The sequence below is a fragment of the Engystomops pustulosus genome, chromosome 5 (genome assembly GCF_040894005.1).
Source record: "Engystomops pustulosus chromosome 5, aEngPut4.maternal, whole genome shotgun sequence".
Classification (NCBI taxonomy): domain Eukaryota; kingdom Metazoa; phylum Chordata; class Amphibia; order Anura; family Leptodactylidae; genus Engystomops; species Engystomops pustulosus.
The window spans coordinates 193,657,781-193,681,291 of record NC_092415.1 but is presented as its reverse complement, the minus strand read 5'-3'; the positions used below and the strand labels follow the sequence as shown (position 1 = coordinate 193,681,291).

Sequence of the window (23,511 nt, the reverse complement as noted above, 5' to 3'; positions counted from 1 at the left end):
GATCGGATGCTCGTCGGCCAAATATTTCCAAAGCGATCACATTCTTTCTTCATGTATGACCTCTGTGGAGACAAAAAAATTTTAGTTTTTTTACAATTTCAAAAATTTCAATGATTTCACTTATTTTACTGAACAGTTTTTTCGAGATAAGTCAAATTTAACTGGTTTGTTTCCAATTTTTATTTGACAAGAATCTGTGGGATTTCATATGCCTTGATGGTTGTGAATTTGGCTGCTTCACGCAGTAAACTCTGCACAGACCCCCTGTTGTCTAGAAGCAGCTTGTCACTGCAAATCAGCTTAGTGAACCAATTAATAAATTCCTTCAAAACACATTGCAGTCATTCTACTTAGCAGGCTTGTTTGTACTAACCTTTAAAGTCTTCGCTCTACACTAGTAGCATAAGGCTTCTATATGCTGTGGATGTTTAGTTCCCAACATTGCAGTCATCATGTTAGAGAAGCATCAATCCTGGAAAATAGCATTTTTCTTCTCATTTTATATACTCTACATGGAAGCACATGCTGAATCCCGCCATGAGGAAACCAACCAGACCTACAGCTACAGAGGACTTTTGCAAACTCTTCATTCTTTCTTGCCTGGAAATGAAACAGAACTTCACAGGAACAGCTCAAAAGAGATTTTAACACTTTTGCTAGAGAAGGTGGAATGTCCTGGCAATCTACATAGAAGACAGCAAACTTGTAATCGGGTCAGTAAGTACATCATGAAAGCTTAAGCACCCAGTGTTTTTCTGCAGTTCAAGTTATTATCCAAATTATAGTTTACATCTTTACACTTTGAAATTGAAATTTACATTTTTTTGTTTTCTATTTTGTTTTCTTTAAAATTGAAATTACTTAATCTTTTGTTAATTACATTTTTTGCAATGCATTTCACCATTCAGATTGAAAAGTAATAAAAACAAATACAAAAGCTAAACCTTTTATTTAAGATGTATATTTCACTAGCTAATATGGATTCAAAAGAAATTTAGGAATTATTATACACATGTTTTTTTAAAAACATTTTTTTTAATACAAAGAACATTAACATTAACTATATCTATATCACTGTGTAAAATCACAGCATCAAAACTGTGAGAATGCAGGCAAATGGACTATAGTTTTTGGTGAGTTTAGTTGGCGGTTAGTATGTTGGCACACACTATTTGTATTCCAGTAGCATCCGTCATGCCACACCACAGTTATTGTGTCAGCGTACGTGCTGGGAATATATTATCCTCAGTTCAGCAGTGCTGAACATCTAAAGAACTTGAGTCAAATCTAGTTTTGAAAGAAAAGTTAAGCCTTTGAATTGCAAAGGAGAACAATTTGGAAGAATTTTTTTTCCTGAGAATGCAAAATTTAAGAAATTGAACAAATACATAAAAAAACAAAAATAAAATGTCTAAATTGTATTCAGGAATCTATTGCACTGATCGTTGACATATTTATAACTTGTATTCAAAAGCAATGATAAATGTAAATGTAATAATGTAACTGTTGACTATTGTTTTCATTACATTTTTGCCTCCTGAATTTATAGTAACTTCAGAAAACTCAACATTTTATACATTAATTAGGATTCATCCACTTCTCAACCTCCCGATAAAATGTTACAACTACACAGAGCTATAAAAAGAGTGGCAAATTTCTTTGAAGTTTTTGTTAGGCAACCACATTTTTAGTTATTTTTTATCATCTTAGGTCATATTGGAACCAATAAAAATATTGTTCATAGTATCACTAGTTAGTTTATATAAACTGACTTTACCTACTGATTAGTTTCGTGGAGCCTATACAATGTTAAAAGGAAATCTACCATCAAAATCCTTCATGATAAACCGGGGAAACTTACTCATAGATCCAGGCACTAGGACTGTGGTAATCTTCATATATTTGTTATCCATGACCTTCTTCCTTCCAAAATAAACTTTTAAATTATGCTAATGAACCCGAGTGCCTACCCCTGCTACCCTGTGATCTGACTTTATAGTCTGTTAAACTTTCTTGACCAGCCCCCTCCCCCCCCCACTTCATCCTGCAGTAAACAGTTCATGATGTATACTTAGTGCTGAGTGAGCAGGGGGAGGGTGAGACAGTGTAACAGCCTGTAATCCCAGATCACATAGGTGCAGGGATAGTCCCTCTGACTCATTAGCATAATTTTAACAGTTGATTTTAGAAGGTAGGAGGCCATGCATAAGAAAAATAAGAAGATTACCACAGTCACTGTGCCTGGGTCTATCAGTTGGTGTCCCCGGTTTATCATGATGGATACTTTCATACTACTGACCTAAACTGCAGACAGACCATCAGTATGTGATTGGATAGAGTCCAATACCTGAACCTAACAGTTAGCTTTTATGGTCGCAGGAGCATATACAGAGTATATACAGAGTACAGATGGTGGAATTTAAAGAAGAAGGATCCATCAGTTGCAACTGAAGTGGTGTTTAGACCTGTTTGTGTCTCTACAGTACAGCGTAGGGAACTGGTTTGGCAATACTATAGCCAGACAGAGAACAGAAAGAGTTAATCCTCACTGCCCAGAGCTGCATAAGCAAACACAAGGAGATTAGATCTAAGCATGTAGCTATTCTCTATTGACACTGATAAGTGGATCTCTACATAGAGTTAAAAGTTGTTACTAGTGGCACTCTACATCCTGTTATTACAAACTAAACAGAATTTATTAATAGAGTACGATATATTAGAAAAATGTTTCCACCACTCCCCCAACACAATATTAGCAATGATCTAAGGCAGTGATGGCGAACCTTTTAGAGACAGAGGGGCAAATTTACTTACCCGGTCCAGTCGTGATACTGCGGCGCGTTGTCCGGCGGGGATTTGGGTGTCTGCCGGGATTCACTAAGGTTGTGCGTCCGATATTCAGCAGGTGTCGCTGCTGCGCCGTGGTCCGCCAGAGTTCACCTTCTTCTTCCTGGTGCATGTAAGTGCGTGATCTTGCGACACAAATCGATTTTTAAATTCCGCAGTGTTTCAGAATCCGTCGGGTTGTCCGACGGCCACGCCCCCAATTTCTGTCGCGTGAAAGCCGGCGCTGATGCACCACAATCCGATTGCATGCGCCAAAATCCTGGGATTCGGAAAACCCAACAAAAGTGCAACGTTCTGACCCTTAGTAAATGAGCCCCAGCGTGTGTAACCTACTACCAAAACTCACTTTTATGTCGCAAAGTGCCAACATGACAATTTAAGCAGTAACTTATTGATCCCTGCTGTATCACAAGTTTCAATCGTATTGCTGTCCTGAGGATACCAATACAATAGAAAGAAGATGGAGAAATTTGGATTATAGCTTCCTTCCAGGGTCCCCTGAAGAGGAAGAATCAGGGGACCCAGAGGAGGAGCTCCAACGATAATCCATCTCTGTCCACACCTTCTCACTTTTTATATAGTCCTGGTAGCCAAGAAGGTGTCGCTTTAAAATAGCACTGAGCATGTCCATGGCTGTTTTGGACCACAGGAGGAAGCTTGAATCATGTCTAACAAATTCTGTGCTGGGCTAAGGCCTGGGTGCCCACAGCAAGGACTCTGAGTGTCACCTCTGACACCCATACCATAGGTTCACCACCCCTGCCTACAATGATAGTCACACTTTAATTTAGAAGGAAGTTATCTTAAAGGGGTATTCTTGTCTGGGCATTCACATCCAGATTTATTAATCTGCCATATATAAACATTTATTCAATTAGATGTCATTAAAAAAATGTTCATGTGTGAAGATAATTTCTCATAAATGTAGTGATATGGTCCCTTAGAAACAAGACTGTGTCCTTGGATACGACCACCTCTGCAGGAGAGATTGCACAAAGAAACAAAAAGTTTTTGTATATGAAATGTCCGGGATTTACTGCAGGTCCTACAGCCGTCCTGTGGTAATGATTGCTGAATCCTGGTGGTCAGGCAGGGATCTATAGCGCATGTCTGGCCACTGCTGCCAAAATGTGAGGTGGTTGTATCCGAGGAAGCTATCTCGTTTCTATGAGAAATTTATGAGAAATTATTTTCACACAGGAACATTTTTGTTAAGAAAATCCAATTAAAGAAATGTTTATATATGGCAAATAAATAAAATTAATAACATTTAAATGCCCAGATGAAAATACCCCTTTAAGATAAATATATTTGATGGCTGTTATTGCATTAAATATTACATTTTTATTTTCAACCATTGTTACATAAGCCAAAATCAGATAATAATTGTCACATTTCTGTTCTTACATTTCCATACCGGCATAATACAACATCTGTGAATTCTATTAATCGATGCTGCAGTGGGAGGACGTGTCTATAAAATGCAGCCGGCCGCAATTCCCTAATTTTAGACGGAATATGATCAAATAACTGACTAATATTTACATTTACAATTTCTTCAACCTTTATTCAATTCTGACTCAAAATAGGCCTAAGATATCTGTTAAAAATAAGCTCCATGTTTACAAAGAATTGGACTTTTTTAACGGATCAATGTACAGATATAATATACCTTATATACTCGAGTATAAGCCTAGTTTTTCATCACAAAAAAATGTGCTGACAACCTAAACTCGGCTTATACTCGAGTAAAAAATATATAGGTTTTACCAGTGGTAAAATTAGGGGCCTCGGCTTATACTTGGGTCGGCTTATACTCGAGTATATACGGTATATACAGAATCTTATTACTGCAAATGATCTGCTCTACTCTTTGTTAATTCTGGTGCTTGGTGCTGATAGGTGGGCATCCCAAAAGATGAACCCCCTTCATTTTGATGTTCTATCCTTTGAACTGGAAACCCACTGTAGAACAGCTATGCATGGGGGACTGAACTCCATGTTCCCATGTTGCCAATTTCCTGTCTATGAAATAGCTGATTGGTCGATCACTGTGCAATTATCAATTTGTATCCGTTGACTACTCTCTAGCTCTTACAGATGCATGTGAACCGTAATAATTCACAGTTCACCAGGGAAAATTTGATGTATGCTCATATTTAGAGTCACAATTGTTTCATGTGACTGGACACAGGGGCGTAACTTGAGGGGGTGCAGATGTTGCGGTCGCACCTGGGCCCAAGAGGTTTAGGGGCCCTTATCGTGTCACTTTCCCATATGAGAAGACTATTACTATAAACCATACATTATAGTCGGGGCCCGGCACAGACTTTGCACTGGGGCCCATCAGCTTCTAGGTACGCCACTGACTGGACACCAATACCACTTTATCATTGTCTTGCATTTATTATCTCACTATGCAATAAATCTGCAAGTATGATTATGCAAATCTGTAGACAGTGTAAGGTGTTATCTCTGAAGGTCAGTGTATCCATAACTTTGTCTGTTTTGTAAGTAGCAGCAGGACTGTGATGTACATATTTATATTCCAGAATTGTAACTGGACTTGAGAAAATCCTCACACTGCTGTGCTGTGAGAGCTCTTTAGTAAGATGCTCCACAGCCCCCCCCCCCACCTCTACTTTGAGTGATTGATGTAGTAATCAACCAGATGCCTGCTATAACTTTTTCACATAACAGAGGAGATGGGCGGTAAAGTAGCTTAGAGGAGAGATCTTATACCCCAGCAGTGTACGGACAAGACTGCAGCGTACCAGGTTCTGCTCCTTTCCTGGAATATAAATTTGAATCTATACAGTGGCATTGACTGCAGACACAATGTGGAAAAGAGATGGTGAGGGAAGTGGTCAAAAGTTTGGGAAAAAAATCAGGGTCTATAGGGTCTGTCTTACTTGGTTTCTATATCTGTAGTATTTAGAATTGAAGTGACTTTCATAGTTACTAAAAGGGGTCTATAAAGTTTAAAATGCCTCTTAAATGCAAAAATGTGCCATGTAGGGGGTCTTCAAAAGGAGCAGACACATTCCTTTGTAGCCACAAACCACTATAGAGATAATTATCTATTTTGGATTTGCAAATAAGCATTCAAGTACCTAGGAGGCGGGCATTACTTTGCCTACTAATTGGGCCCACCCCTGAGGAACCTCAAGGCTGAATTGCGTATATGTATATATATAGTATATGATTTTCTATGCATTGCTTGACCAGATTAGGCTTCCTCTCCTATTAAAGCATCTACGCTGAATTATTATAGAATTTTTTCACTACATCTAACCTTATTTTATATTTTACCTTGATTTTAGTGTCTTCAAGCTGATACCCTTCTAGCAATGGCGGGCAAAGGGCCTGGGAATAAACTGGATGATGATACAATGCAGAGAATATCAGTCATCCTTCTCTTCTATATCTTGAATAAAAAAGACTTCTGCTCCTCACCTTCTGATGTGGTGAACATGGACTACCTATTCTATCGCAACGGCCTACTCAACTTAAGGAAGAATGAAGACTGCCATTACTTGTCTACCAACGAGCTGGAGGATATTCTACAGGAATCAACACGATATTTCCAAATCTCCCATGGACAAGGGGTGAGATATGTTACCAGCTTATGAATTTTTTTAAAATAATGGTGCCTATAATTTGAAATACGGGTGAGCATAAGCAATAAAAAAATACACTCTAAATTTTTATATTCAGACATACTACAATTATCCATATTCATCAGAAATTTCATATAACCTCTGTGTAGAGATGACCTCCTTACAGCCCCTAAGAAGCTGACATGCCCAATATTCAGAAATGAAAAGTGCAGTTGATAATAGTTAACTTTGTAAGCTAACCAGCTTCTCTGTCTCATTTTTTGTTTCTTCTTTCACCTGTAGTGAGCAGTATTCCTGAAAGTTTTCTCCAGTCAGTAAATAAATAGAGGAGTCTTATTAACTCTCCATACCTGGAGAATATTTCACATGATTTTAGCTCAGTAAGGAGATATGAGTATCCAGGGTCTGTAAAGAGTTATGCCATTAAAAAACTTTTTCAGCTTCTCCTTATATATCAACTGTCACTATAAAGCTCCATACACATGTCCGTGTGAGTAGATGTGTGCCGTGAACCACAAGCCTGGTGGTGAAGGGTTGGCCATAGAAAGCTGAGCGGCCACGTCGCAAATCCAGGCAGGAATAGGACCGGCCATAGCCTTTGTGGGGTGGCGGCCTAGCTCATACATGCACAATGCATCTCTATGGCCGCCGTGAGCTAGTCGCAAAAACGGCAGCTAGCCCCCCATTTGCGGATATATACATGGAGCCTTTGTAGGGGAGGGAAAGGTGATTTATACACACTGCTAAAAGAAGAAAGAAAGGGGGGAGAAGGAAGGACACAAGAACTTTTTTCTTTAATAAAGTATATAAAAAAGTTTACTTTTACCATCTGCACTATTCATATATGCAGTTTGGTTAAAGTTTTGCCATGCTTTAAATCAAATAGTTACTGTATGTTTACAGCAATATCAACTTAAATGTTGACTGTTTTCCTACATATATTGGACAGATATGTACAGTGGGTACAGAAAGTATTCAATTTTTTCACTCTGTTTCATTGCAGTCAATTGGAATCAAAAAAGTTCTTTTTTTCTCATTAATGTACACTCTGCCCCAATCTTGACATAAAAAACAGAAACGTAGAGGTCCAGAGCACTCTGGAAGAGATTTTCATTCAGGATATCTCTGTACTTGGCCGCATACATCTTTCCTTCAAAGACAACCAGTGGTCCTGATGCTGCCACCACCATGTGTCATTGCTGCGATTGTATTTGGCAGGTGATGAGCAGTGCCTGGTTTTCTCCACACATAACACTTAGAATTAAACCAAATAGGTCAATATTAGTCTCATCAGACCAGATAATCTTATTTCTTGTAGTCTGGGAGTCCTATATGGCCAGATATGTGCATTTCCACAATTCTGTCTCTGAGCTCCTTGGGCAGTTCGTAAGACCTCATGATTCTCCTGTGCTCCGACAGACCTGTGAGGTCTTATACAGACAGGTATGTGCCTTTCCTAATCAAGTCCAATCAGTTTAATTAAACACAGCTAGACTCAATGAAGGAGTAGAACCATGTCAAAGAGAAGGAAGGTCAGAAGGAAATGGATAGCATGTAAGTTAAATATGAATGGCACAGAAAATGGTCTGTATACATCAATTTTTCCCTACATTAACTTACTGAATTATAACTTTTTTTTTTACGGACTTCAGTTTCTCATTAACCAATTCCTTACACAGTAATACCACAACAGGATAAAAAACACTCCTCGATGGCTAGAACTCACAACACGGCCACCAGGTGGCGACACATGTGGTCATACACTGTATGATGGTGTCATACAACGTTGTATTAAAAAGCTAATGTTACAAATATCTGGATGCGGCCAAAAGGAACGATAAGAATTGACCTGTCTGATGGCATCACCAAATAATCACATTCCAACATTTGTCGCTTTTAGTGCTCAGATGTCAATTCATTAGAGAAGGATTTTGGGGCGCTGCACAGCATTGATGAAATCGGACTCCCCAGACTGGCTGAAGTGATACTCACAGCGTCCATACAACACATCTGCGTCAGAAGGGACACGCTGCCCGCCGCAGACTTCTTCACCGATTACATTTTCAAGTCCTTAAACAGAACTAATGAATTATACGCTGCAGGTAAGTTTGCCAAAAAATTCACAAAATTCGTATTCGTACTGAACTTTGCACGTTTGGGTTCCTTAGACCCAGCAATAAACTTTATTAGAATTTATCAATTCAACCCCCTGTCGTTAACTCTTTAAATGCTAACTGTGTAGGGCAAAATCTCCATTTTGAAGAGGATCTTCCCACCCTGATGACGTTATCGGGAGTGACAATCTTCCCCAAAATCGAAGTTATGGTGGGTCACCGGACCATTTCAGCCAATCAGTGGCCTCCTCAGACCACAGGACAGAACTTCTATTTACCAAGGGATGTCACAGAAGTAATAGAGCAACGCTCGAGTATGTGCTCTTTCCCCGGCACTCCAGGGGTTTTTTGAGATTCCAAGCTCCAAGTGGTTTCTAGAACTTAGATAAGATATAATTGGGAACCTAATTTTAATACCCTGACGTGACCACCACACAGTGCCGTCTTCTACTACATCCTTACACTGCGCAATTTTGCCATAGCAGCGGATTAGGAAGATTACACTACAGATACACAATGGGGTTAAAATATTATAAAAGAAATTTTGGGGCCCAAAGGTGGCCTGGCTTTGCCACACAAAATTTAGATTAAAGGGGTTGTCTAGGAATAGGATTTTTTTTATCTATGACTGGAGAGACTTTAAAAAATCTAATCTTTGATACTCACCTCCCTCCGTGCTCCCATTTTCCTCTGGTGCCGCCCATCATTACTGTGCTGAATAGAATAAATGCCTCTGGTGCCTTTGACAGTGGCATTTAAAGAGTTAATCCTCACAATTGTTACCGGCGGGAATTGGGTCCAGTTTCAGGTACTGAACAGATTTTTAGGATTTTTATGGATCACTGGTTCCAACATGTAAATATTGTCAGGTTCTGCTTTGTTCTGGTGTCAGGTTACTTGATGTTCTTCATTTCTGATGATTTTTGTCAGTTTTGGGTAATGGATAAGCCCAGATTTGTGAAGAGTCAGTTTTTGTTATAGTGATGAAAAGTCTGACATCTTCCTCTTCTGTCTCAGTATAAAGTCACATATTGGTCAGTGACAGCTGCACGAAAAATGAATGTAGATGTCGCTCTAACCATCGCGTTCTGAAGAAATCCAGTTGAGGTGTCTCTAGAAAATAAAGTTGCATTCTGTAATGTCATACATCTAGGCTGCTGTAATAATATTCCTATATATATGTATATGATACAAAAATCACATGTGCACTGTGGAGAGAGGGAAAATGTCTGATGCTGTCCAACCATGGGACCCCAATAATCACAAGAATACAAGCAGTGATGTCACAGTACAGGGATAATACACACAGTGATGTCACAGTACAGGGATAATACACACAGTGATGTCACAGTACAGAGATAATATACACAGTGATGTCACAGTACATGGATAATATACACAGTGATGTCACAGTACAGGGATAATACACACAGTGATGTCACAGTACAGGGATAATACACACAGTGATGTCACAGTACAGAGATAATATACACAGTGATGTCACAGTACATGGATAATATACACAGTGATGTCACAGTACAGGGATAATACACACAGTGATGTCACAGTACAGGGATAATACACACAGTGATGTCACAGTACAGAGATAATATACACAGTGATGTCACAGTACAGAGATAATACACACAGTGATGTCACAGTACAGGGATAATACACACAGTGATGTCACAGTACAGGTATAATACACAGTGATGTCACAGTACAGGGATAATACACACAGTGATGTCACAGTACAGAAATAATACACAGTGATGTCACTGTACAGGGATAATACACACAGCGATGTCACAGTACAGGGATAATACACACAGTGATGTCACAGCACAGGGATAATGCTCACAGTGATGTCACAGTACAGGGATAATACACACAGTGATGTCACAGTACAGGGATAATACACACAGTGATGTCACAGTACAGGGATAATACTCACAGTGATGTCACAGTACAGGGATAATACACACAGTGATGTCACAGTACAGGGATAATACACACAGTGATGTCACAGTATTAGGATAATACACACAGTGATGTCACAGTACAGGAATAATACACACAGTGATGTCACAGTACAGGGATAATACACACAGTGATGTCACAGTATTAGGATAATACACACAGTGATGTCACAGTACAGGGATAATACACACAGTGATGTCACAGTACAGGGATAATACACACAGTGATGTCACAGTACAGAGATAATATACACAGTGATGTCACAGTACAGGGATAATACACACAGTGATGTCACAGTACAGAAATAATACACAGTGATGTCACAGTACAGATATAATACACACAGTGATGTCACAGTACAGGGATAATACACACAGTGATGTCACAGTACAGGGATAGTACACACAGTGATGTCACAGTACAGGGATAATACACACAGTGATGTCACAGTACAGGGATAATACACACAGTGATGTCACAGCACAGGGATAATGCTCACAGTGATGTCACAGTACAGGGATAATACACACAGTGATGTCACAGTACAGGGATAATACACACAGTGATGTCACAGTATTAGGATAATACACACAGTGATGTCACAGTACAGGAATAATACACACAGTGATGTCACAGTACAGGGATAATGGACACAGTGATGTCACAGTACAGGGATAATACACATAGTGATGTCACAGTACATGGACAATACACACAGTGATGTCACAGTACAGGGATAATACAAACTTTTGATGTCACAAATGACACAAAAAAACATACTGTACATAATTAGACTCAGTAATGTTACAGTACTAACAGCTACACCACAGGAATAGTGTCCTCCCTGATATCAGAGTTTAGAAATAATGCAAAAACAATTGTGTAGTGCCGGGTGGATGGGCCCCATAGTACAGGTATACTATATATGCATTTTTAGGCCCATATGGGTTTTGTGTTTTGGGGGTTGTACTGTAAATTGAACAGAAATGTAATGTTTTACAATTTATTACATATTTCATATATATGTAGAAATAGATGAACTTATAGGAAGACTGAAAGCAGCAATGACTTGTATCAAGACCGACCACAACCACAGGAGGAAGCCGCGAAGTCTTGTGATCCCAGGAACAAGCCACGAGCCATTACCTGCCCCAGCGATGGAAACTTATCAAGAGCCTAAAGGAAGAGAAAATGAAGTTCCCAAGAGCCCGGGCCACACAGCCGGATGGAGCACGGTAATATGTGACAGCTTAAGACTGCTAAGATTCCAGGGTGTGGGTGGGGACTCTCTAAACAGACACTTCATGATCCCTCTGTACTATGAGATGATGTGTGTTGACAATGTGCTTAGGTTATCAGGGTACAGGGTTTATCTACACTTTCATTTGGCTTCTGAATATTCACTAGTATCTGACACAGAAAAAGAGAGATGAGACAGATCAGAGTCATAAGATAGATATAAAACACAATGACACTCAGCTCTGCTACCTCCTCCACTCAGTTCCAGAGCTTATTTTGTCTGTAGAGGTGCTGCTGGACAGGAAGTGCCTCTGTTTGTGGTGTCCTCTGCCTCTCTGCAGCATAACAGAAGGTAGAGGAATCTAATCGACCATAGTCAGGAGTTTATGGTCGTATCCAGGGACAACCAAAATGTTAACACCAGGACTGACATAGACAGGTTGGAATCATATCTGTGAAATGCTGTATTTCTGTTAATAATATTGAATTAGAGAATGTGTTATTTTGTTATCCTGAGTATATTAAGAATCTTGTCTTCATGGGAACATCCCTTTAAGGACCTAAAACTGCTTATTTTTTTTTAAAGAATATGTTAGTAAATGTTGGTTTTCCCCAATTTTTTTATAGTCTTAGTCCAGAGTCTCAATGCTTTAAACTATAACATTGACGTAAAAAAATTAATAAAACTTCAGAAATACATTATATAGAATTATATTTTTTGGCTAGCCGTCTTTCTATAGTTTGACTAGTGTTTTTCGATTTTTGTCTTGTTTTAGAGTCAACATTGTTTTTCTTCTTATGAACTGGTAAAAATTGTCCTGCAAAACAGTCGATCGCCAATCTCCTTGGAACAATTTAAACAGATCAGCCCGGCCATACTACACCAGCTTCTCTCCTGTACATGTCCGGTGGAGGACTTCACCAGTACACAGCTCCCCCCTCCCACCACTCTGGAAAGTCAGTCTCATGCCATTACAAATTCTATAATTATGGTGTTTTGTGTTTTCTCAGTAATCCATGTGGTTTGGTATTGGTTGAGTTCTGTAATCTTCCACAGGGTATGGATACAGCACGATAGCAGTTCTACTTCTAACCATTGGATCCATGTTCGGTGCTACTCTCATCATATTCAGTTCTTGTGAGGAAAGCTATAAACTCATCTTACAGCTCTTTGTGGGATTGGCTGTGGGGACTCTCTCTGGCGATGCCTTACTACATCTCATCCCCCAGGTAAAGATTTATTTCAATTTTTTTTTTATTTTGAAGAGAAGATGGGAAAATAAATAGTACTGTATGTTACGAGTGAAAATAACTCTTTCCATCTCCCCTTGTCATGCAACCTTTGTCCTTGCCTAGTTGCGGCCCTTTGCTAAAGCAAGATGACAACTTGGCAGTGGTCCCTACTATGGATTTCCGATTACCGATCAGAAAGACATACAAACAAGAGAGACAAGCAGAATAGTGAGGTCAGGCAAACCAAGTCAAAATCAAAATGGCTGCAAGGTACAAAATTGTAAGGCAATAGAATAGTCAAAGGTACAAGCAAAGGATCTGAAACACAGAAAAAGTATACAGATAATTAGAGCCGGATGTCTTACTTAACAGGAACCTGTACATGTGTTAATGGGGAATATATGCAGTGACTGGAAGGTTCCCCAGAAGTTGATTGGTGAAACACTCCAACACTCTAGTGTGCACATACACGCCTTGTTGAGTGAGGCGTCTGATTTCTGCCAATCAAGTAGCCCTGGTGTGATTCTCAATAGTTCTTACAAAAGTTCTCATATCCCTCTCCTTTTTAAACTGCAATTGACTCTAAAATCTTTGCTAAATATGACAAGAAAGGGTTTACATCTGATTACATAGAAATCTATGGAGAGGGGAGGAGGAGTGAGCGGAAGCTAAGGAAGCATAGACATAGGCAAACAAATGCTCCAAAACCTGGCCTGCTTTTCAGCAACAACAAATAGGATGGGTACAACTAGACAGTGTTAAATTACACCAGATTTATCATTCAGTAACACCATGATAGATCTGACGCAGAAGCTGCTGGAGCTAGTATTAAGTTTCTATTTCACCCCAAGTGCTTTATTTACATGAGACACGAACGTACACTACTGTCTGATTACTGGATTACCCAACGTGGCCTGAAGATCTGGTGCATTCGGTGCATTCACTTATCCTGCGCTCCATTCATTTCTGTGTATAATGAATGTATATTTTCTACAGGTTTTGGGAATTCATGAAAATATTTCCCATGAACATCATGGACCAGACAGAGAATTTTACTTAGAGGAGAAGCAGTATTTGTGGAAGATATTGGGGATGATCGGAGGAATTTATGGGTTCTTCCTCATTAACAAGCTTTCCTTTCTCATTATTTCATCTACAAGACAGGTGAGGATATAATTATTAGTCGTGATAAGTGGACCCGAACCCACCATTTTTGGATGATCGTCGCTCCCTGTAATGTCCACAAGAAATTGCTGGTGGCATTAAAAGGGAAACACCCGCAATCTGTGTTATTGGCGGGGTACTGGATAGTCCAGTGGGGGATGAGCGTTTGGGTTTACCGGTACCTTAACTGGTCCACTCAGCCCTAATTACCAGGTATCTACTTATGGATATTTATCATATGTAACCTATACATATATTCACATACAACAGTGCATTACACTGTACATCACTGTACATTTGTACAAACCTTTTTATGTTGAGTGAAGTATATCACATTTGTGTGCTGTGATGTCACTTCTCTATATATACTACTTTGCTTGACAAAGGTCCTGATCCAGAAACCAAAATGTAGCACTTGGGGAATAACATTTTTTTTAATTTCATACCGGGGTGCTGCCATTTTATGTATCTTTTAGACATTCAGACACTTTTATTTTATATGATCCACTGTACTTGCAGTTATGCTGACGGTAGCCAAAAGGGGCCGCCTGACAAGATCAATGACTCCTATACTGATCCCCCTTTACCTATTAGTAGTGCTGAGCGGTGTCAGGACCATAACCCAGTGTGGAATTGATATTCAGGTTGAATCGGGAAAACAGATTGATGAGTTGCTGATAAGCAAGTTTTTAGACCCTAGCAACCACAGCTATGGATGACATGGGAATGGCTTTGATTGGCCGGGCAGAATATATGACCCGGTGCTATATAGAGGTGGGGTCACACGTCTTAGTGCCATTACAGCCAGAAGAGAGCTAGAGAGAGATTAGGGCAGTCAGATGGTAACTTAAAGATGTAATAATTGCCCTTTTAAGGGTAAGTAGGTAAGAGAAAGAGATTATGATGGACAACTAGAAATGTTAAATAATTGCCCTTTTCAGGGCATTGGATGTAACAGCATCTGTATATGCACAATGCCCTATAGTGCAGTGACTGTATTTCTTTATCATTTTTCATTTTATGTTATTTCCCAACCCCATTTTGTCAGGGTGGCTGCCCTGTTATTACCCCTATTTAGCAGCACTTTCCTTCATACTATCCCGATTTTATAACCATTTTTGGGTCACAAAGTTCGGTTCCCCATTGATTTTAATGTGGTTTGGATTCAGGTATGAGTTCGGGTCAAGTACGGGTGGGCAAACCAACTTTTTTTCCCCAACTTCTGACTAACTTTGTTGGGTTCTCTCAACATTACCTATAAGTCTATGGAGTTGTCAGATGTGTAAGTTTGTGGATCATAATACAAAAAGTCTACCCTGCCCCTTGATTCTATGTGCTATTTATAATACATTTGGGCCTTATTAGGCATCAAGGTCTGGAAGGAAATGCTACATCAGCTCCTTCATAATGTCTGCTGTCTGAGAGTAGAGGTGTCAGAGGGTAGGTTAGGACTGGCCCACCACAGAATCAGAGGATCATCTGATTGAGTTTAAGAGAGCCCAACTTGGATTAATGGGACCATCTGAATCACATCATCTGGTGGGCCTTAGGAACCTCAGTTGCACATTGCAAATGGGTATAATGGTGCCCCATAACTTAATGGGGCTTATTTACTAAGGGTCCACGGTCCGCACTATCATCGGAATATCCGATGATTTCAGATGTGTGCCGCTTTCGGATTTTGGTGCATCGGCACCGGCTTTCACGCGACGCAAATCAGGGGACGGGCCATTGGATTTAAGATCTCAAATTGTGTCGCAAGGCATGTACTCACCGGGAAGAAGAAGGTGAACTCCAGCGGACCTCAGCGGGGAAGCGACACATGCAGGATCTCGGGCGCACGATCTTGGTGAATCGCGCCGGACTTTATCTTCGTCAGACTGTCCGGATCGGGGATCGATACAAGACCGGGTAAGTAAACGTGCCCCATTGTTATTTGGCCATACTTGACTACTAGAGAATTTTTTTCTTTATTTTTGTAAGTATTCATCATAAGTCTAGAAAGTCTAGAGTTTTGACATATTTCTCTCCAGTAATGCGCCCAGGTTCTTTCAATTACATAACTTACAATAATACACTTGAGCTCATTTAAGGATTACCGACGAATAATTTTCGCTGTTCCATTTGTTGGATTTCCAGAGCTGTTCCATGTCGCAATCACTTAACAGACCAACAAAGGAGCGTACTTAGCTCTATGTTATATTAACTAACGCCGTATGAGGTCTCCCAGCGCTTCTAAACAAGACGTGATTGATGACAGATTCTAGAATGCTTTGTTCTCAGCTTCCTGCAACCTAGAGTGCGGTAAACAAACATGAATTATCGTAATGTAGAGCATAGAACATATCCGGAGAAATATTCTCGTGTGCAAGTACGAAAGAACCAATAAATCAAAAAATACATAAATAAAATTTTTAAACGTTCCAGTCAATCCTCTTGTAAAGAGCCAAAAAATATTAAGACTCTTTGCATAGGATAAGTCATTAATATTAAATAAGTGGGTGGTGTGACACTCAGCACCTGTGCCAACCACTAGATAAGGTGAACTCCAATAGGGAGTCCAGCTGGCAGGAACCGTAGACCACATCAACACCATCGACAGAACAGTCTGTTACCGGCTCAATCCAGACCGCCGCGACCCTTCATGCACTGCAGCTATAAGCCTATCAGCAGCAGCGTTGGGTATCACTCATCAATCTCATGTCCGGATAGATCATGTTGGCTCAGAAAAACCACTTTTAATGGGATTGTCCATTCAGCCTGAGATTGTTGAACCATCTTGAATTGGGTTTTCCAGCCCTTTTCCATTGGATAAGTTAAGTGATCAGAATGACCAGGGACACGTTAAGACTGCCATGGGCCCTGAGCTGTATGAATATTATAACCCATACAGAATTTACTTCCTATATATGGTACCAGAATTAAGCTTCTTGGGGGATGGAGGATGCGTTGCTTCTGCCTGTTTTCAATATGTAGTTTTGGAAGATCTTCAAACCTCTACATGTGTATTGAGAACAGGAACAGATGTACGAGGATTTCATGAAGGAAATACCTTCTCAGTATAAAATTTGGTGTTAGGTTTGGGTGGCCATGGCCCCCAAGATGGCTTGTGCCCTAGGCTACTGCTAAATCTGCTTATGTTATAATCCTCTACTGGGAGTGACATAACTTGGGGTGTACTTGAATAAGAGCTTAAATGCAGTTGCCCAATACAACCACCAACCGATTAGTGGGTGTTCTGGGTGGTCTGACCATCGCTAGACTTATATATGTGATTATCCACCTTATTGGATAGGTTGGCAGTAAGTGATTTAAAATCCCTTCAAGGCTAAAAAGTGATCTGATTTACAAAGTTCTCAAATATATTGAGAAAAGTCGTAGGTTATTAAAGGACATTTCCCGTCAGATTGATGGGTCACACCTGGTCCTGTCCATTGATCTCGAGATTTGCATGAAGCCGTGTGACGTTACTGACTCTCAGCGAGACCAGGCGCGACTCGGTGAGTGTGCGGCGTCAATAAATTAAAAGCAGGTACTAGCCCATGAAGACATAACAAGCATGTAGTAGATCCTCAGTCAATCTGATGGTAGATGTCCTTTAAAGTCTTCAGAAAGTCGTGTTGTACTGCACCGTGAAATCACAATGGTGCAGTACAACACGAGAGAAGGTGCCTACAAAGTCTCATCTTTGTGAAAAAGTGGCTAACCTGCCTGCGTACAGAGTTGCCCACTTCCTTATGGTAATGAGATGACCCTGCTCATTCTGCCCTATCTATAAAGTAAAGCTCACAAAATTATAGGAAATGGCAAGGTGGTGAACCGTCCTTATATCAACTCTATACTTGAGAAACACTTGCACAACAGCCTTCAATAACAATTAAAGCAACAGTTCATCTTCTGAATAATCATTCTTTTAGGGTTTTTCATGGGTTCCGGTGCAATTTTTCTCCTCCAAAAAAAATGGTGGAGTGATAGAAAAGTTATCATTGTCTCTTCATGCAACTGACCAGATGTTTGTGTTCCCACAACTATGTACTTTTTCAGGAACTTATCTGTATACAATTCCAGTCCCAAGCCTTGAACAGAAAGGATAAATAGTCATGTATTTGGGTAATGGAGTCCTGCCAAACTGAGGAACTGCCAAGGCCATGGTTGTTCAGAAAAGACATGAGCACTGTCTGCTCCACGTGCCAAGCTAAAGAATAGCTGCTGCCTTGGTTGGTACCTTAAAAACTAGTCGGGATATGGACCTCAGCCAAAGTAAAGGAAATTGAGGATTAGATAGTCTAGAAAAAGTTTGACCGCTTTTACAAAATATGAAGGGTTCCTTGACAATAAACAGGTTCACGATGTTCAGCGTTTGGGGCCCCCAGAGTTTTCCTATAGAGTGGAAATTCAATTTTATGCATTGCGCATTAAAAGTTATTCAAAGGGGTATTCCAATGAAACAAGCTAGATCCTATTATCATAATAAGGCCTAAATTTCTGATCGGTGGGGGTCCCTCCGATCATTAGAACGAGGGGTTCTATGTAACCCTATTGGACAACTCGTGGTCCCATGCATGACCGTCTGCTCCACTCATCTCGGAACTACAAAGGGTTCGGCCAGGGTATATTGGACCCCGTCCAACCCCCGTTCCTGTGAGGGTCTCATCATTGAGACCCCCACTGATCAGCAAGTTACTCCCTATCCTGTGAATAGGACCTAACTTGCTTCATGGGAAAACCCCTTTGAGGGCATCTTCTAATTTTACATCTTAACCCCCTATGCAGCTATAATAATAAATCTTTATACAGAGCCATCATATTCTGCAGACCTTTACAAATCATAGGGGACATTAATAAAATGTTCATATGGAACAATAGGATTCTACTCAGAAGAGATTAAAATCGATGGTGAGGAAAAGATGACGTAGGAGGTATAAGAGTTTGTACAATGGTCCAGCTATTGTTTATGAGAGATTAGAATAAATGGATAAATAAATAACACTGGTACATGAACCAGTCATCAGCCGCCATCTTATATACAGGGACCAAGAGAAGCCTGCATAATAGTATCCATTGCAGGATTGCATAGATGGGAGAAGGACACAGCGGAGATTAGTGGGATGAGAGTTGACCTTACATTTAGTTGTCACGGGTGGTGTTTGGGTATTAGTCTGATAGTCCAGGGTAGGGAATTCCAGAGAATTGGTGCAGCTTGGGAAAAATCCTGGAGATGTGAGTGGGAGGTTCGAATTAAAGAAAACAATAATATTAGACCACTGAAAGATCGCAGTGCATAGGCTGGATAAACTAGGGACACTTACTCATAGATCCAGGCAGCGTGACTGTGGTAATCTTCTAATATCTGTTATCCATGGCCTCCTTTCTTGTACAATCAACTTTTAAAATTATGTTAATGAGCCAGAATGGCTCTAAGGGGTTATACCAGAGCCCGTCCGTTATGTAACATCATAGGCTATTACACTGTGCAGGAGCAAGGGTCCTGGGTAAGTGTTCAAGAAGCTCAGGGGAAGGTGTAACAGCCTAATTAAAGTAGAAATCAGTCTAAGATCACCGGCAGAACGAATAAAATGGGTTGGGCGATGGACCAAGATGAGAGAGGAGAGGTAGGGAGGTGAAGCATTATGCAGAGCTTTGTGCATGAGAGTTCTTATTTTAAACTGTACTCGGAAGGAGACAGGCAACCAGTGCAGTGACTGGCACAGACTGGAGGCATTCGTGTAGTGTTTGGTCTGAAGGACGAGCCTGGCTGCTGCAATAAGAATAGAGGAGATTGTAGAGGAGAGAGTTTAGTGAGTGGAAGACCGATTAGTAGGGAGTTACAGTAGTCTAGTCGAGAGTAAATCAATTAGCATTTTAGAAGTTTCAATTGTCGGGTTCTGGAGATGTTTCTGAAACGCACACGGCAAGAGCGAGCAAGAGATTGAATATCTGGTGAAAAGGAGAGGTCGGAGCCTAGCATAACCCCAAGAAGGCGGGCCTGCTGCCACGGTGCTATAGTGATCCCAAAGACAAGATGGAGAGGTCAGGGTTGGGTCGGTTAGTCGATGGTGGAAAGACAAGAAGTTCAGTCTTAGAAAGATTAAGTTTCAAGAGAGGACAAGATGTTAGAGATGGTAGAGAGACGGTCACTGGTGTTCTGAAGTAAGGCAGGGGTGAAGTAACGTGCAGAAGTACATAGCCAAGTGTCATCAGCATAAAGATGCTGGAAACCAAATCTGCTGATAGTTTCTTCGATGGGGGCAGTATAGAGGGAGAAGAGAAGAAGACCTAGGACTGAGCCCTGAGGCACTCCAACAGTGAGACACCGAAAGTGAGATAGGAAGAAAACCCGATCCTCCTGCGCGGTCCTGCTGTTCCTGGTGCCTCTTCTTTCATCCATGTTCTCCTTTCCATCTTTGCCTTCTTAATCACTGGAGGAACATGTGACCTTTTGTTGTATCTTCCCGTCCGTTGTATGTACTCCCGTGTTGTAGCGCTGATGTATCTAAGCTGGTGCAAGCTGACCTCACCAAGTCTGAGATGTGGCTGAAAGCCATGGAAAGGACTAGGGACCCCAAGAAGAGCATGGTTGAGTGGCTTTATTACTCGAAATTGGGACCGGTGGGAGTAATAACTAAGATTTATTGGAGTAGGCATAATTATAAAGGTTTAATATGAAGGTGGCCAACCCCTTTAACGCTTTTTGGTGAAATGTGGCTTGCTTGTCCTCTAACTGTAAAAAGAGTATAAAATGATCTAATTTTTATCACCCATGATCTATTAGTCCTGCATGAAGATTAGAAGCATAGTTGGCACTTGTCAAGGAACTTGCTGAAATACCAGCCAATGGACGTGTTTGTGTCTACTGTTCCCAGTCAGTGGAGCACTTCATGGTATCTGGTCAGACTCAAGTTGAAGAACTTTGCTCAGCATAAACAAGTGCATCCAGTCTGCTCCTCATCAGAAGAACCTGGAGCTGTTTACGTGTGGAGCCCAGGAATTTGTGCTTTTGATGTGTAGCTTCTATTTAAAGCGAACGTGATAACTGGCTTCAGTTCTGGAACGCTCCACCTATTACTGTCGTGCCGCTGGTCTATCAATTTGATTGGTTCTATTTTTGAATCATTCTAGCGTCAGAAATAGAAGTATAATGGAACATTAAGCCGCAGGACAACTCAATAGAAAAGTGGTGGCTTAGACATAATTGAGGGCTCTTGTGGTTTGTTTAAATTCGAGATTCTGCATATAAACATTGCTACGCAGTCAGATTCCTGGACTCTGGACTTTATCCTGATCCAAAATGTTCTAAAATAGAAAGCAATCCAGGTTATACAACACAGGGAAAACACTGAATACATTAAAATCTTCCATGTAGATAAGGATGCATGTTTAGAGGCAATAATAGTCATAGTCACATGCGGCACCGTCCCGCTCCGTAGCCCGGGAAAAGATAGGACATGTCCTTTCTTTTCCCGTATTACGGAGCTGCGGCCATATATCGCTATGGAGAGGGGTGGGGGTGAGCTGCGCTCACCTCCTCTCCCCGCGCGCTGCCGCGTGCCCTCCGTGATATGGTGCGGCGGGCCACGGCAGTGTGCATGTATCCTTAGGCCGAGGTTCTCTCCAAGCTGGGTCACCATGGGACGCCATATACAGTGCTCACTAAAAAGGGCGGAAAGGACTTGTAGGAAAATAGTTTGTGACACCAGTCGGGATAATCGCTGACTTGGGCCCCTTGGAGATAAGTGTTATGGGTCAGCGTGATGTTTAACACTTCCCGACAAGGGCTGGCTCCCAGAGGATGGATAGAGGAGGAGGCCACTTGCCATGCAGTGATGGCGGCGCCCAAAGAAACAACTCCACACTTGTACTTTACTTTACTTGTACATTAACTGTAGGAATACCGGCCACCTTGGTGATCTATCCTCCTTCGTGTGCTCCTCAATGTGCTCCTCACGTGCACAGCACTTTGCTATCTGTGCTAACTCACTCGGCCTCGGCTTCGGCCTGGCTCCTCAGAGCCCCAGTCTCTCTTGCCTGTCTCCTCTTGGTCCTCCTATCGGTGCTAACTCACTCGGCCTCGGCTTCGGCCTGGCTCCTCAGAGCCCCAGTCTCTCTTGCCTGTCTCCTCTTGGTCCTCCTATCGGTGCTAACTCACTCGGCCTCGGCTTCGGCCTGGCTCCTCAGAGCCCCAGTCTCTCTTGCCTGTCTCCTCTTGGTCCTCCTATCGGTGCTAACTGACTCGGCCTCGGCTTCGGCCTGGCTCCTCAGAGCCCCAGTCTCTCGTGCCTGTCTCCTCTTGGTCCTCCTATCGGTGCTAACTCACTTGGCCTCGGCTTCGGCCTGGCTCCTCAGAGCCCCAGTCTCTCTTGCCTGTCTCCTCTTGGTCCTCCTATCTGTGCTAACTCACTCGGCCTCGGCTTCGGCCTGGCTCCTCAGAGCCCCAGTCTCTCTTGCCTGTCTCCTCTTGGTCCTCCTATCTGTGCTAACTCACTCGGTCTCGGCTTCTGCCTGGCTCCTCAGAGCCCCAGTCTCTCTTGCCTGTCTCCTCTTGGTCCTCCTATCTGTGCTAACTCACTCGGCCCTCGGCTTCGGCCTGGCTCCTCAGAGCCCCAGTCTCTCCTGCACGTCTCATTATGGTCATCTTGCTACTAATTAGTGATGTGTCATTGGCCCACGCCCCTTTTAACCCAACAATATCAGGTTAAAAGTGGAGTGGTGCGGGATAACTGACTGTCCTGTGGCTCCCTATTTAATATTTAATAGGGAGCCGTCCAGGAGACAGAAGAGCCAGCTTAATGATCCAGCTCACTAAGAAGAGCCGAACTTCCCATCACTACTACTAACTCTTAACTCCTCCCATCTTCTTCTTGTGCTGCTCTCATACATTGGTAGACCGGCCCCCTTCTTTACTAAACATATAACAATTAAAGGTACATACACAGTACATTGCCATTGCTGTAGGACCCGACAAAAGTGGAGAATGCTACAGGCTCATAACTGGGCTCATCATGCATCCCCTGCTGGGACTGCAGGGATTAACAAACCCAAACCTTAAATTTGGTACTTGCCCCTGTACCTTGATAAACCATCCAACCGTTTGGTACTTGACCTTGTACTTTGATAAACCATCCAACCGTTTGGTACTTGACCTTGTACTTTGATAAACCATCCAACCGTTTGGTACTTGACCTTGTACTTTGATAAACCTTCCATCCGTCTGGTACTTGACCCTGTACCTAGACTAACCACCCAACCGTCTGGCACTTGACTAAATGTTTGGGTAATGTGGGAAGGCCACAGCGTTTATTAACAACTAAGATAAA

The 23,511-nt window shown here is 41.5% G+C and overlaps 1 protein-coding gene across 1 annotated transcript in view; it reads left to right on the top strand.

Moving 5' to 3' along the window:
* Window positions 1-324: 324 nt before the first annotated feature.
* SLC39A12 (solute carrier family 39 member 12) overlaps window positions 325-23,511 on the top strand; it is a 33,598-nt gene continuing 10,411 nt past the window's right edge. The window contains exons 1-7 of the mRNA XM_072154796.1: window positions 325-713; window positions 6,171-6,455; window positions 8,368-8,569; window positions 11,591-11,949; window positions 12,577-12,757; window positions 12,858-13,030; window positions 14,030-14,197. Of these exons, the coding sequence (XP_072010897.1) occupies window positions 453-713; window positions 6,171-6,455; window positions 8,368-8,569; window positions 11,591-11,949; window positions 12,577-12,757; window positions 12,858-13,030; window positions 14,030-14,197 (1,629 nt within the window). The 5' untranslated portion in view covers window positions 325-452. The remainder of the gene's footprint in view (window positions 714-6,170; window positions 6,456-8,367; window positions 8,570-11,590; window positions 11,950-12,576; window positions 12,758-12,857; window positions 13,031-14,029; window positions 14,198-23,511) is intronic.